Here is a 13413-nt window from a genome sequence, read left to right as displayed (position 1 = left end):
GCCAGCTGTCCAAGAAAGGCTGCGTTTATTGGAGGAGCGAATACGTCTTTTGCAACAGAGCTGTTCATTGGTGCAAAGATTATAAGTATAAGTGCACTTTCAATTTTGCATGCATACACATTACACAATAAATAAATAAATAATTGGTGGGGCGAAGAAAGAATACATGATGTAACCACTCATAATAAATACAACACTTTATGGTTAGCTATATATCTATTAGGTCTTTAAAACTTTACAATTATGAATCAGTTTGGATTATACTTTCAAAAGAGAGGAGTTTGGACTATCTGTCATATTCACTGCTGTTCAATGGTAATTTCAATTGCCCTAATGATTTTTTTTTCAGCTAAAACTCCATCAAACCCCATCAAACCCAACCTAAGGTTATTTTATAAAATTGTGTACGTTTTTGTTGTCATTTGAATCTTTGTAAACAAACAATGTACCGCTTCAAAGTATATGTTGAAAACTGTCAATGATGCATGGACAATCAGTCCTTGCACCTATAATCCAGGTCCGTCTTTGAATTTAAGAGTGGTAACATTTCTCCAGCCCCATCCCTCAGCTTTATAGCAAAATACAGGGGTGAATTCGATATGGCCTAGGCCTACGCCTTATAACTTTCAATGAGAGCGCAGCAAGGCAATCGGTGCATATGCGGGTATGTAGTAACGTTTTTAGAATATTTGGAAGATATGGTTTGGTCGAGGTATTAAACCGTGTCCAGAAAGAAAAAAAGTCAGCTTGTCTATTCTAGGCTATGTAGTACGCACACATTTGCCGTTACCTTGGAAACATAATTTTACACCTCTAAACAAACAGATACAGACGTAGGATCTTCATTTGAGCCAGTTTGCTACAGCAGGAAAAGAATCCTGCAGAAACAGAAAATGTGAATTATTATGTGGATTATAATTAATGAAAAAGAAAAGGAGAGCCGCACACTCTAGGAGATCAGATGCAATCATTTAATAACAACGTTTCGACAGCCAAGCTGTCTTCATCAGGGTATAGACAGCTTGGCTGGCCAGCACCTTGCCTAACCAGATGATAATTAATTGAAATTGAAATTACAAACTTCAGAAGCCTTTTAAATACACTACAAGTTTTACATTTCCTGCATTGCAGGAAAGTTATCCTGCAACAGGGTGATCAAATTAAGATCCTACACCTGTATCACATCTCCCACATTGTCTCCAGATGTGAGAGTTGTAGATGGTATGGGAAAACATAGAATTTAGATATTACAAAACTATTTTTTCACGCCTTTCTCCTGTTTCACCTATACTGTATTAGTGAGTTTAAATAAAATGTGCAGCTACTGTGCCTCCTTAATCTGAAATGAGGCGACGCAGAGCTGAAAACTGGTTTGAAATATTAATATTATGCAAAATTGTAATTCTTAAACCCTGGTGTGAACTGTCCAATAAATGCTGTAGCTTTAGCAGTGGTAGGCTCCAGTCCAGGGGAGGCTGGCTGCTGTTGTCCTTTACACCTACAGATGTCAGTCACACAGCAATCATTTAGTGTACATCTACAGAATCTGCTGACAAATGACCTTGGTGCCATGTCATTGGAGAGAGGGCAGTAGATTAGCCCGAGACACGTAGGATGGGACATTGGCCCAAGGAAGTTAGAAGCTCGCGCCCATTAAAGCAAAAGTGGGCCTGCATGGCACGGTGATTGTTTCTATTTTGGAGGGAACACATAGATCTCCCACAATGTTATCTCTGCTGTCCACAGCCACATCAATCAGCACTGGGACTGTTGGATCGACCCCTTCCCCTCCAAAATCAATCCCTTCTCCCATTCGGTTTGTTTAGAGATTGTCAGAGATACAGAGGAGTAGTTCCGGAAAATGCGGAGCTATATGTCCTAAAAACAGAAAGCCATTAACACACACTCACCCACTCTCTCTCTCTCACGTGCACACATGCACATGCTCACGCATGCACACACTATCTCTCTCTTTCTCTTTCTTTCCCCCATGCCCTCTCTTTCACTGTAGCCTACTGTGAGAGCTAGACTGTAAGTCAAATGGTGTGCTTCAGTACTTTTACTGTAATAGCATTTAGATTTTTTTTTAAAGACATTATGCAACATCACAGTAGTGTTCTTGCTGAAGCATGTAAGATAAGAAGCATGCAATAGAACAGAAGGGTTCTTGTGGGACATCAGAAGTGTTCTTGCTGAAGCAAGTAAGATAAGAAGCATGCAATAGAACAGAAGGGTTCTTGTGGGATATCAGAAGTGTTCTTGCTGAAGCAAGTAAGATAATAAGCATGCAATAGAACAGAAGGGTTCTTGTGGGACATCAGAAGTGTTCTTGCTGAAGCAAGTAAGATAAGAAGCATGCAATAGAACAGAAGGGTTCTTGTGGGATATCAGAAGTGTTCTTGCTGAAGCAAGTAAGATAAGAAGCATGCAATAGAACAGAAGGGTTCTTGTGGGATATCAGAAGTGTTCTTGCAGAAACAAGCACACTAATAAAAATACATTTGCAATAGAACAGTAGTATGATAAATGCAACATGCAATGGTTAGTATAGAAGTGGTGTTTTTTGAGCCCCACCTGTTTAGCAAAAATAAAAATAAATGTTATTTTGGCATTACTACGTGTCACATATCAATTTGCAAACAATCAAAAAAAATAAAAAAATCATTGAGTTAATAAAACCGCATACAGACATTCTCTTTTTTGCTTTCTTAAGTAAGGCAGCTCCAAAGTACAGGTGTTTTAACCATAGCTCAGTGCTTTCTGTGGTGGTGGGGCAGCCAGCGGAAAATACAGAGCGTAGGGGTTGGTAATGTTCTCTAGTTGCGCCATGATTGGCTCAGTGTTCTGTCCATCATAGGGACACTAAGTCACTGCAAAATCTACGGGGAGAGCTCGAAAATGCAAGCCCCTTTGGTACTGCCATAGAGTTACATTAGAAGTGCTCATCCAAGAAGGCTCAAGGTCATTGGCCACTGATAAAATGACGTCAAATCAGTCTATAACTACCGTAGCTTTGATTGGACTGATTATGTCAACATCATACTTTCAAAATTTTTGCTAGAAAGCTAGACAAGCAGTCATCATCATGAATCAAGTCGACAATCTACTGGCAAATCCTTGTCATATGAAGATAAATTATAGATAAAATGTATCAGTGACCATCGGCCATTAAAGGTTACACAACAAGTTAGAAATCGCAAATTCAACAATGAGTGGTTTGGAAGGAATCAGTGGCTAACTGTAAGCATTGCAAAGCAATCACTAGCCTGCCATTCAGTGGAGTGGGTGTGTGGTCCAAGTCTGGGTTTAAGGGTCTCTTTTCCAAGCTTAAAATGATAAACATTCAACACCATGGGCCAGAAAAGGTTGAATACATTGGCCATGCTGTCAATCCAGCATGACTTCTGCAGCGTTCAAAACGACTGGAAACTCAGAACTGGGAAATCTCAGACTTCAGTGAGGTTAAGACAACTGGGAACTCTGAAAAAAACGAGCTCCGACTGGGAAAATACGTTTCAAACGGTCATCCAACTCAGAATTCCAAGTCAGGAACTCAGGCCTCTTTCTAGAGCTCCAATCTGAAGATCACTGACGTCATGATTCAACCTTGTTTTTTTCAGAGTTCCCAGTTGTCTTGAAAGCACCATAAATCCAGAGAATGCCAGACTTTGATGACAAAGTTTGATGACAAAATTTGCCCACAAGAAGGACCGCCGCGCCACCTTCCTGTTCAAGTGAGCACAGCAGAACAAGGTGAGTCCAAAAATGTATTGTATGCTGCTGCATAAATGATGTAATATGCCAGGGAGATATGTATACTGTAGCTAAGAAAGTAGTACTAAGTGTATGTTGTGTAGTAAGTTGTTAGTAGCCTATGTGCCTCACCCTAATAATTTGGTCCCTTTTCCCCTCATAACTTAGGCTACTGTTCTGACTTGGCACATGTAGCCTATAGCCTGTTTTAGAGAAATGTAATCATTTAATATTGTAAGAGCTTTCATTGTCTGCTCATATGACCCCTTTATTTATCCTAGGTTATGACTTGGTGTACAGGGAGAATACTGTAAGAAAGGCCTATGTTCTGAATTCTGTCACTGTACATTTTAAAGTGCTGAACAAATACCATTGACTACGTCCATCCTAGCTCACTCATTAATATCTTAATCGAAATTACGGATTTCCTCTTATCCGCTCGTCGTCCCCTTATGCCATAGTTTGTACATCTCAATTGTCAGTAGAAACCACATTTGTTTAAGCAAGTCAGCCATATCAGCTATGTTTTTAAAAGGCAGTAAATGAGGCTGAATCAACTGTTTCGCTCCCAGACAAGGCTCTGACGATAGCCAGGTGTAGCAGCACTCCATGGTGCTGAAAAGAAAGCTCTGCTGTTGGGACAGCTTAATGTAGGCCCTAACAGTTTGTCACATTTATAGCGCAATTAATGTATTGTTTAGTGTTGTGTTGTATAGTGGCTTTGCTGGCATGCATCTAACTTTTTTTGAGTTTGCCCCACCAAGATTGACATGCTAAAATCGCAACTGGGTGTTTTGTAAGCACAGAGGATTTGTATAAAACAAACTACATTTACATTACAGTCATTTAGCAGAAGCTCTTATCCAGAGCGACTTACAGTTAGTGAGTGCATACATCATTTTTGTATTTTTCAAACTGGCCCCCCGTGGGAATCGAACCCACAACCCTGGCGTTGCAAACGCCATGCTCTACCAACTGAGCTACATCCCTGCCGGCCATTCCCTCCCCTACCCTGGACGACGCTGGGCCAATTGTGCGCCGCCCCATGGGACTCCCGGTCGCGGCCGGCTACGACAGACAAAGAACAACATCAGCAAATCGAGACAGATTTTGGACTACAACTCCCAGCTTTCTCAACCGCACTACCCAAGTTGGAACAATTTTCCTCGTCTCTCATTGGTAGGTTGTCATTCTGTTTGGGTGCAGCAGCTGGAAAAATGGCAGCTGATACAGGGAGATACCGGAGTGCTGTTAGCAAAAGTAAAGACCCTTCAGGCTTACTTATCTCCGTTATAAGGTAAGCTCACTCAAATTGACGGTTGATTTATCCTGTCGACATAAGACGCCAGTGGGTACCACTGTTTTCATGAACTAGGCCTGTCATTTCAGGCTGTGGACAAGGAGCAACATCCTTCCTGTTAGCTTGCTATCTGTTAGCTAACTAGTTTTATGTCAAGTGAGTTTTGAGGAAATGTTAGTCAGCTACGCTAGCTAGCTAATGTTTGTCATCTCGACCTGTTCGCATAATTTAGCAGTGTTCATCATCATTGTGAGTCAAATAACACTCTTCTTCAATAGTCAAAATGAAGGCGAGAGGAAGAAGCCACGCTAGCTTGCTAGCTGACCGTTGCTAGCTAGCTGTCACGGTTTTGACAGCTGACCTCAGCTCGCGACTTGGTTCAGACACTGACTTCTGAACAGAGACCAGATAACTTATTAGCTAGCTAAGACCAAATATGCAATGCATGCTTGTTATATTCAGCATCAGCACCCATGTATAGCCTGCTTTGCTGCCCTTCGCTCACTGGGTGCCATGATCAAGAGTTTGTCTTGACTTGAACAGTGTCGCTTATGTCATGACATGTCGTTTACTGTGTGTTTCCTCGCCATTTTAAGTAGTCATTGCCGTGATTTAGTAGAGTAGCAAGCTATACCCTAAGTAAATTAGCTCTCTTTATCCCTTTCTTCACAATATTAAACAGAGCTGTAGTCTACTGGGTTTGACAGATGTCAGTGTGCAGGGAGCGAGGGTGCAGCATTTTGCAGCTGGTGACAACTTGACACTGACTATGTTGAGAAGGAACCCACATTGATGCACTTTGAGGCAAAATCCCATTCTGCATGCAATTGTTAGACTGTTACCATGGTTACCCCATGCCACTTTCGGATTGTAAAAGGGACTAGGCTACTGTAAGTCTCTAGTGTTTGAATTAGTCAAGGGTAATGGTGCATGTCAGAGCTAAGGATTCAGGTTTGTGTGGGTTTGATAAGTTTAGGTCAGGTTATATGAAGTTTGTTAGGTTGGAAATGAAGGCATGGTAAATAACTAGTTATATTACATTAACGGAGAATGGAAGAGATCACTTGCTTTGCGTTTCAGCTCTGACTTGTGTCAAGTAGGCATCTCAAGCCACTCTAGGGGGATGCCGCTGAGAATCCTCTCCCCCTTCCGACTTTCGGCTGTGAGTGAAGAGCTGGGAGGCTTCAAGCTTTAATGACCTCTTGAGGGAGACTTTTACCTCTCCCGTTATTTTATGTGTGGACATACAAGACTGGCATGGTTTTCAGGATGGAAAACCTGGCACTTTTGTTATGTTTCGCCAGTTTTGTTTTATTATTTTTTTACTGTAGGACAGGGCTATTCAACTGGTCGCTTGTTTATTGTGGTCCTCTGTAGCTCAATTGGTAGAACATGGAGCTTGTAACGCCAGGGTAGTGGGTTCGATCCCCGGGACCACCCATACGTAAAAATGTATGCACACATGACTGTAAGTCGCTTTGGATAAAAGCGTCTGCTAAATGGCATATTATTATTATCATTTATTATTTAAGACTGGCCCTTCGATCAATTCTGAACATTAATCAAATATCTGCAACAAAATCCAACATTCAGAGCCAAAATGACAAGCACTATTGTGGTTGTCTAGTGTGATTTTTAGCGCCTGTTTGGCATGTTGATTTTTTTTCTTCTTCTTCATATGAATTTGACTCTAGCGTTTGAATGGTTTAAGCTACAAAATATTATGAACCCATTCCTGAAAGCTACGACTCTCAGGAACACCTACACCTTTCCTTTTATGATGCTCACAATGATTCGTTACAAGGCAGTGTGACAAAAAAAAAAAAAAATGACTGAGGGAAATGAATTCAAAGCATACTTCCTACAGACTGGAACTTGGCATTACCTGATTTAACATATCTTTGTGTTATTTATTGAGTTGCTTAGTTTTCAGATGATTTTAAAATGACCTAATTACTTTTAAGAAGCTTTTAATAGTTGTTTAAATAAAATGTTAAAAAGGTGTGTGAGCGTTGTGCCTTTTCCTGTTCAATAATTCTCATTTTTTTTGGTTGCACCTCAATTCACATTGGTTGAGCACCCTCCACTTCTTTTCTAATTACTTTTAGCAACATTTAATTTTAAGAAAAGTTATTTATTGGTGTGTGCGTTGCTTTTTTATGAAATCAAGCTCAGCCCAATTAGGCCCCTAACTGGAAATATTTGACATAGCTTATGTAATAATAATAATTTGGTGGATGCTTATATTTGTCCTATTTCACACATGTGAAGTGTGTATTAATACTCATATGTGATTTTTTTTGTTTGTTGCATATCCCAACTCTCCCTGAGACATCCTCGGAGAGTGGGGTCACGGCCAGGGTCTGACATTATCAACGGCGACCCTGGAGCGATTAGGGTTAAGTGCCTTGCTCAAGGGCACATCGACATATTTTTCACCTTGTCAGCTCGGGAATTCGAACTAGCGACCTTTCGGTTACTGGCCCAACGCTCTAACCACTAGGCTACCTGCTGCTTGTATTTGACCCAGATCTAGTGACTAGCCAAAATGACTAACTAGAAGTTAGGCCTACACAAGATTACGAGAAGGACCACGAGGTGACACCTTGACAGGCAACTGATGAGCCTTGGCCTACTGCCCCCTGTGTCTGTGTAGGACCCTGTCCAGCAGCGATGACAAGCAGGACAGAGAGACGGAGAAGGGCCGCCTGGAGGAGGCGTTTGAGAAGTGCGACCGGGACCTGGATGAGCAGATTGTCCAGCACTACGCTGAGCTGACCACCGCCATCCGTACCTACCAAAGCATCACCGAGAGAATCACCAGCTCCCGCAACAAGATCAAAGGGGTGAGAGGGAACACACACACAATGTTTTAATTCAAATCAATCAAATCAAATTGTATTTGTCACATGCCGAATACATCAGGTGTAGACTTTACTGTGAAATGCTTACTTACGAGCAATGCAGAGTTAAAAGGTAAAAACATTTGCAACAAAACATTCAGTACATGTGCAGGGTCTGTGAATAACAGTGTGAAGGCAGAATGATGGTCCCAGGGAGTTGTTCATCAAGGACTTTTGCAGCAGGCAGTGTGAGGGCCTGGCTGATTTCTCTAGAGTTGTTGTGTGTGTGTGTGGCTCTGACACCTGCGTCACTGTTAGAGCCTCTGGGATAGCCCGCCAGTGTTCCACAACAGCATGATGTCATTCCCATCTCTCCAGGCTGTGTGTCTTTGTGTCTGTGTGTTTGTATGTAGGTGAGACTGTTACACAGAGAACATACAAAGGTTTCCTAAGACTTGTGTGTGATGGTGCTTTTGTGTCACATCAAGTGCCCAATGATTCAGGCAGGATACTCAGCGTTGAAACTGAAACGATTGTTAATGTGTCCCTGAAACAATTCTGAACGTCCCAGATAGAAATGTAATGAATAGAGCTGACATAATTCCCTATTCTACCTGACAAATAATCACGTCTGTTCTGCACAATACATTTATATCTGAACATTCTATAATGCTGCACCCTCTTGAGTCTGAATAGACCCATGGGTCATGTTCATTAGGTCACACAACAGAAAACGTTTAAAAACGCTTTGCAGCAGAGACGAAAAATAGTGTTTCTTATTGAGTAGTAGTCCCTCCCTGTTTCAGTCAACTTTCTTCGGTTTGGTGCCAAATGAACACAACCCTGGTGCCTCAGCTTTGTGACCCTGGGTTGGGGTTGATTCATTAGCGCACACCGTAGCAAAACTTTTTACAACAGTCCAAGAACTCTGTCCCTGTTTCAGTCCATTTTCTTCAGTTCAGTGCCTGATGTACACCCTGGTGTCTCACCTGTGTGATGTCCCATTCTATCCCAGGTGAAGGAGAACCTGCTGTCCTGTAAGATGCTGCTCCACTGCAAGAGGGACGAACTGAGGAAGCTGTGGATCGAAGGCATCGAGCACAAACACGTCCTCAACCTGCTGGACGAGATAGAGAGTATCAAGCAGGTCCCACAGAGACTGGAGGCCTGCATGGCCAGCAAACACTACCTGCACGCCACCGACATGCTGGTAAGAGTGAGTGTTTGTGTGTTTGTGCATGTGGAGGTGGGGTGGTAGGTGAGGATGTGTGAAGGTGTGTATGACAGTGCGTTAAGTTTGATGTTTGGGGCCATGGTGGGTCGTGTGTGTGAGAGAGTGGGATTCGTATGATTTAACACCGGGATATGGCAATCCAGACCATCCAGCTAGATTTTGAATTCCCGACGTTGACCTGACACTTGACTATCATATGACATGATTGCTGTCCTCCTAGGCTACAGAAATAGGCTGGCATTTCAGCTAATTGGCTGGACTGTCAAGTTTTCTTCCGTTTGGTGCCTAATGAACACTACCCAATTGTACATCTCCCTTCCAGTCGGTAAGCTTCATCAAAGCAGCCCAGGGGCCACCCCAGGTTTGTGTGTTGACTTTGATGTGTGTTTTGTGGCGCGCTCTGTGGGGGCCAAAGCACTAAACAGCTAGTACAACTCTGTGGTCTCTCCTTTCCCTTCTTCCTCCGCTCACTCCCACACTCTTCCTCCAAACTCAGGTAATTAGAGCCTAGTCAGTTCATCTCTGCTCCAGAACGGGAGGATCGGAGAGCCCCTGAAGACCCTCTGTCTCATTGTTTCCCACTCTCAGTCCTTTGTGGGGGCGGTAAGGGCCGCAAACCTAAAATCTACATTAAAGCACATTTAACATGGTGTGGGGAAGTTGGTGACACTCTATTTAGGAAAACGTGTCAGTCTTAGTTCTTTGAACAATAGTGGGACTTTTTGAATAGGCTACTTTTTCATGTGCTTCTCATTCTCCGTTAAGAAATCACTGACATCTGGGCTAAATATAAAAACGTATGTATGTACAGTGGTTCTTCCTTTAAAAGTTTCGAGCTTATGCTGCGACCGTTTGTGGTAGATGGTGGCAGATTGTGGTAAATTGCGTAATTCTGTCATTGCGCCACACTATCACAAGGGGGAGTTAGAACGCTGATCAATCGGTAGTCTAAACTGTGGCACAAATGGACTATCTTTTCATAAATTAATGGAGGTGTGAATGTTTCAGTCCGAGAGTCTCTATTCTCTGGCTCTAGAATCCTGCATCAGGCAAAAACATTTTTTGCTGGTGGAGTTGAGAGAGAACTTGGGGTAAATACAATGGCGCAATTTCACTTGACATGTGGACTGACTATTTTTGAAAAATAGGCACGGTGGGCTTTTGGTTTCTCTCCCTCCAAAAACAGAAATAAATCATTCTAAATAACAAACTGGCTTTATTTACCACAGTGTGAAAGAGTGATAGCCCCTCTATATAAAGTGAGTTTGTGAAACACAGAGTCCTTCTTTGCTGATGTGAAGAAGAAACTGAATGAAAGAGTCCAGCGAGGACAGGGAGGGGGAAAAGTTGCCCATATTTTCAAGACCTCAGCTACTGTATGAAATGTACTAGTTTCTTTAGGCTATTTAATATATGTGTTTAGGCTTGGCCTATTTAATACGCTATTTCGCAGCATGAAGCTATATTTGTCAGCATAAAGCTGAGTGACTCACTCATTCGTGGCTTTGGATCAAAATAAATAAGTACCAACATCCTTTCTTATAGTCTTTAATAAATACATGTTTTGACAAAGTTAATCTGCTTATGTTGTGTGTGTTCAATTATTTGTTACATTGTGGTTACAATGAAGATAGTAAACGAAATCAATCAAATAAATCCTATTTATAATGAATAATTAGATGTGTGTTGCAAGCTTGTCATTTTTCCTCATTACATTTTTTTGTACGATTCTACTTTATATTACAAAACATACACATATAAACGACAACTACATTTGAGTCATTTAGCAGACGCTCTTATCCAGAGCGACTTACAGTTAGTGAATACATTTTTTATTTTATTTTTTATACTGGCCCCCCGTGGGAATCGAACCCACAACCCTGGCGTTGCAAACGCCATGCTCTATCAACTGAGCTACATCCCTGCCGGCCATTCCCTCCCCTACCCTGGACGACACTGGGCCAATTGTGCGCCGCCCATGAGTCTCCCGGTCGTGGCCGGCTGCGACAGAGCCTGGATTCGAACCAGGATCTCTAGTGGCACAGTTAGCACTGCGATGCTGTGCCTTAGACCACTGCGCCACTCAGGAGTACTACTGTACATCACACCTGCCCAGACCCACCTGCTCACACCCACATCTCCAGCGCCCGGATAACCCTCCGCCACATGGCCTCAAACTGCACCATTTGGGTTTAACCTTCTGAATTAATTATTATATTGAAGATAGAAGCCGCCTCCTAATGAGTTCCGAGAGCCGATCCGTTACCCAACAAAATAATATCCATTTATTTAGCCTAATTGTTTTTATGACTACAGACAGTAGGCTATTATTTCTCTTTACCTCCCTGCATTAATTAATTTGCATGTCTATTCAACATTTGGCTAAAAATATTATTATAATTAGACAACAAATAGATATACTAAAACAATAACTTCAAAAATAGTCCATCACTGGATTTCTTCAAATTGCTGTGCAGGAAAAGGATATCATCCACCGTGCCTGGTCGCAGACTCGCTTCTCTTTGAAACCACACATCCATCTGAAGGTGACGCTTTTCCTTTGGAACCACATAATTACCAGGTGGACAGTAGGCCTCTTGAAGTGATAGAGGAAATCAACAAGATCCACACGTATTCTTTCACAATACATTTACATTTACATTTTAGTCATTTAGCAGACGCTCTTATCCAGAGCGACTTACAGGAGCAATTAGGGTTAAGTGCCTTGCTCAAGGGCACATCGACAGATTTTTCACCTAGTCGGCTCGGGGATTAGAACCAGCGACCTTTCGGTTACTGGCACAACGCTCTTACCCACTAAGCTACCTGCCGCCCTACAATAGCTGCCAGCTGATTTTTTTTGCCTGATGCAGGACTCTAGTGCGATAGGAGAGAGACTGACTGAAACATTCACACCTCCATTAATTTACAAAAGTATAGTCTAATAGCTCGGCTAGGTGTGAAAAATCCCCCAATTTGTGCCACAGTTTAGACTACTGATAGATGCTGCGGTCAGTCAGTTGAGTCCTATTCTAATGTGTAGCCAAATGGCCAAAAAAGGGCAAACCTGCAATGTATTTCATGCTTAAGTACGCTAAGGTTTTACATTTCTAACTCAATATCAAAGAATATGAAAGAATGTGTCTTTAACCCTGCATTATAAGAAAACATATTTTGAATGAAAGCCAGGAATGAGTGAGTCACTCAGCCCTATGCTGTTCCTGCTTCTGTTGCCTATTTGAGTGTTTATTTAATATCCTACTAATTCTGTGATCACCAAACCTCATGCAACCGCAGAATGTCGGATAAAGCAATTTCACAGATCCGGCTGTTTTTAAACTTTGCTATGGGAGTGACAAAATGTATTACAATTGAATTTGAATTAACTGAATGATGTGGACGAAGAAGGAGAGGGATTGAATTTCAAACAATAGTGTAAGAATTGCTCTTCCTCTGTCTCGCACGTACACTAAAAAAACACTTTTTACCCCTACTTTGTCAGAAGAAGCTGTAACTGGACAATGTAACGCACATAAAGACGCATATACAGTATTTGTTCATCAACATCTTTGCTTTCATTAAGAAAATTATGATAGAAAATACTTCAAAATGCAGATGTTTATTTCAACTACATCTCAGCTCCATTTGAGTTGCACTTCCCCCCAGCTCCACTTCCCCCCAGCTCCACTTCCCCCCAGCTCCACTTCCCCCCAGCTCCACTTCCCCCCAGCTCCACTTCTCCCCAGCTCCACTTCCCCCAGCTCCACTTCCCCCCAGCTCCACTTCCCCCCAGCTCCACGACCACAGGTAAAACCCTGCTGAGATGATCAATGTATTTGTTGCATCGTTGTATCGTCAGTTTCTCAAGCCAAAACGTCTTGATGGCCTTCACTAGTTCATCTTTGCTTGTAGGCTTGGCAGAGTTACAGATGAATGTTTTCAGTTGATGCCAAACAAGTTCGATCGGGTTTAAATGAGGAGACCTACATGTAGAGATGAAACAAATATTTTTAGATATACCGTAGGCGAGGTGAGTCTCACTCACGAGTGTAGCAGGTTGTGAACTCTTCAAACAATGTTTCCACTCCAAGAATGAGAATGGTAAATGACTGTAATTAATACATTCATTCAATACATTGGAATACAAAAGCAGCCATCCACCCATTATGGGCTATTAGCAGGACAATAGACTCTTGCCAAGAAGGAGATCAACAAGGATGGTAGGAGGAGCATGGTATTTAAAGACACTGCACATTAGCTTAATAAACATATGCATTTTGAAA

General features: G+C 42.0%; 1 protein-coding gene across 1 annotated transcript in view; it reads left to right on the top strand.

Moving 5' to 3' along the window:
• Positions 1-4952: 4952 nt before the first annotated feature.
• The window catches only part of LOC311129049 (exocyst complex component 4-like), a 181299-nt gene continuing 172838 nt past the window's right edge, over positions 4953-13413 (top strand). The window contains exons 1-3 of the mRNA XM_084161309.1: positions 4953-5050; positions 7710-7899; positions 8912-9106. Coding sequence (XP_084017435.1) covers positions 4971-5050; positions 7710-7899; positions 8912-9106 — 465 coding nt within the window. The 5' untranslated portion in view covers positions 4953-4970. The remainder of the gene's footprint in view (positions 5051-7709; positions 7900-8911; positions 9107-13413) is intronic.

This window comes from Coregonus lavaretus (assembly GCF_964263955.1).
Source record: "Coregonus lavaretus genome assembly, chromosome: 5".
In the NCBI taxonomy this organism is placed as follows: Eukaryota; Metazoa; Chordata; class Actinopteri; order Salmoniformes; family Salmonidae; genus Coregonus; species Coregonus lavaretus.
Note: the sequence above shows the minus strand (reverse complement) of the source record. Positions and strands in the feature narration are given on the sequence as shown.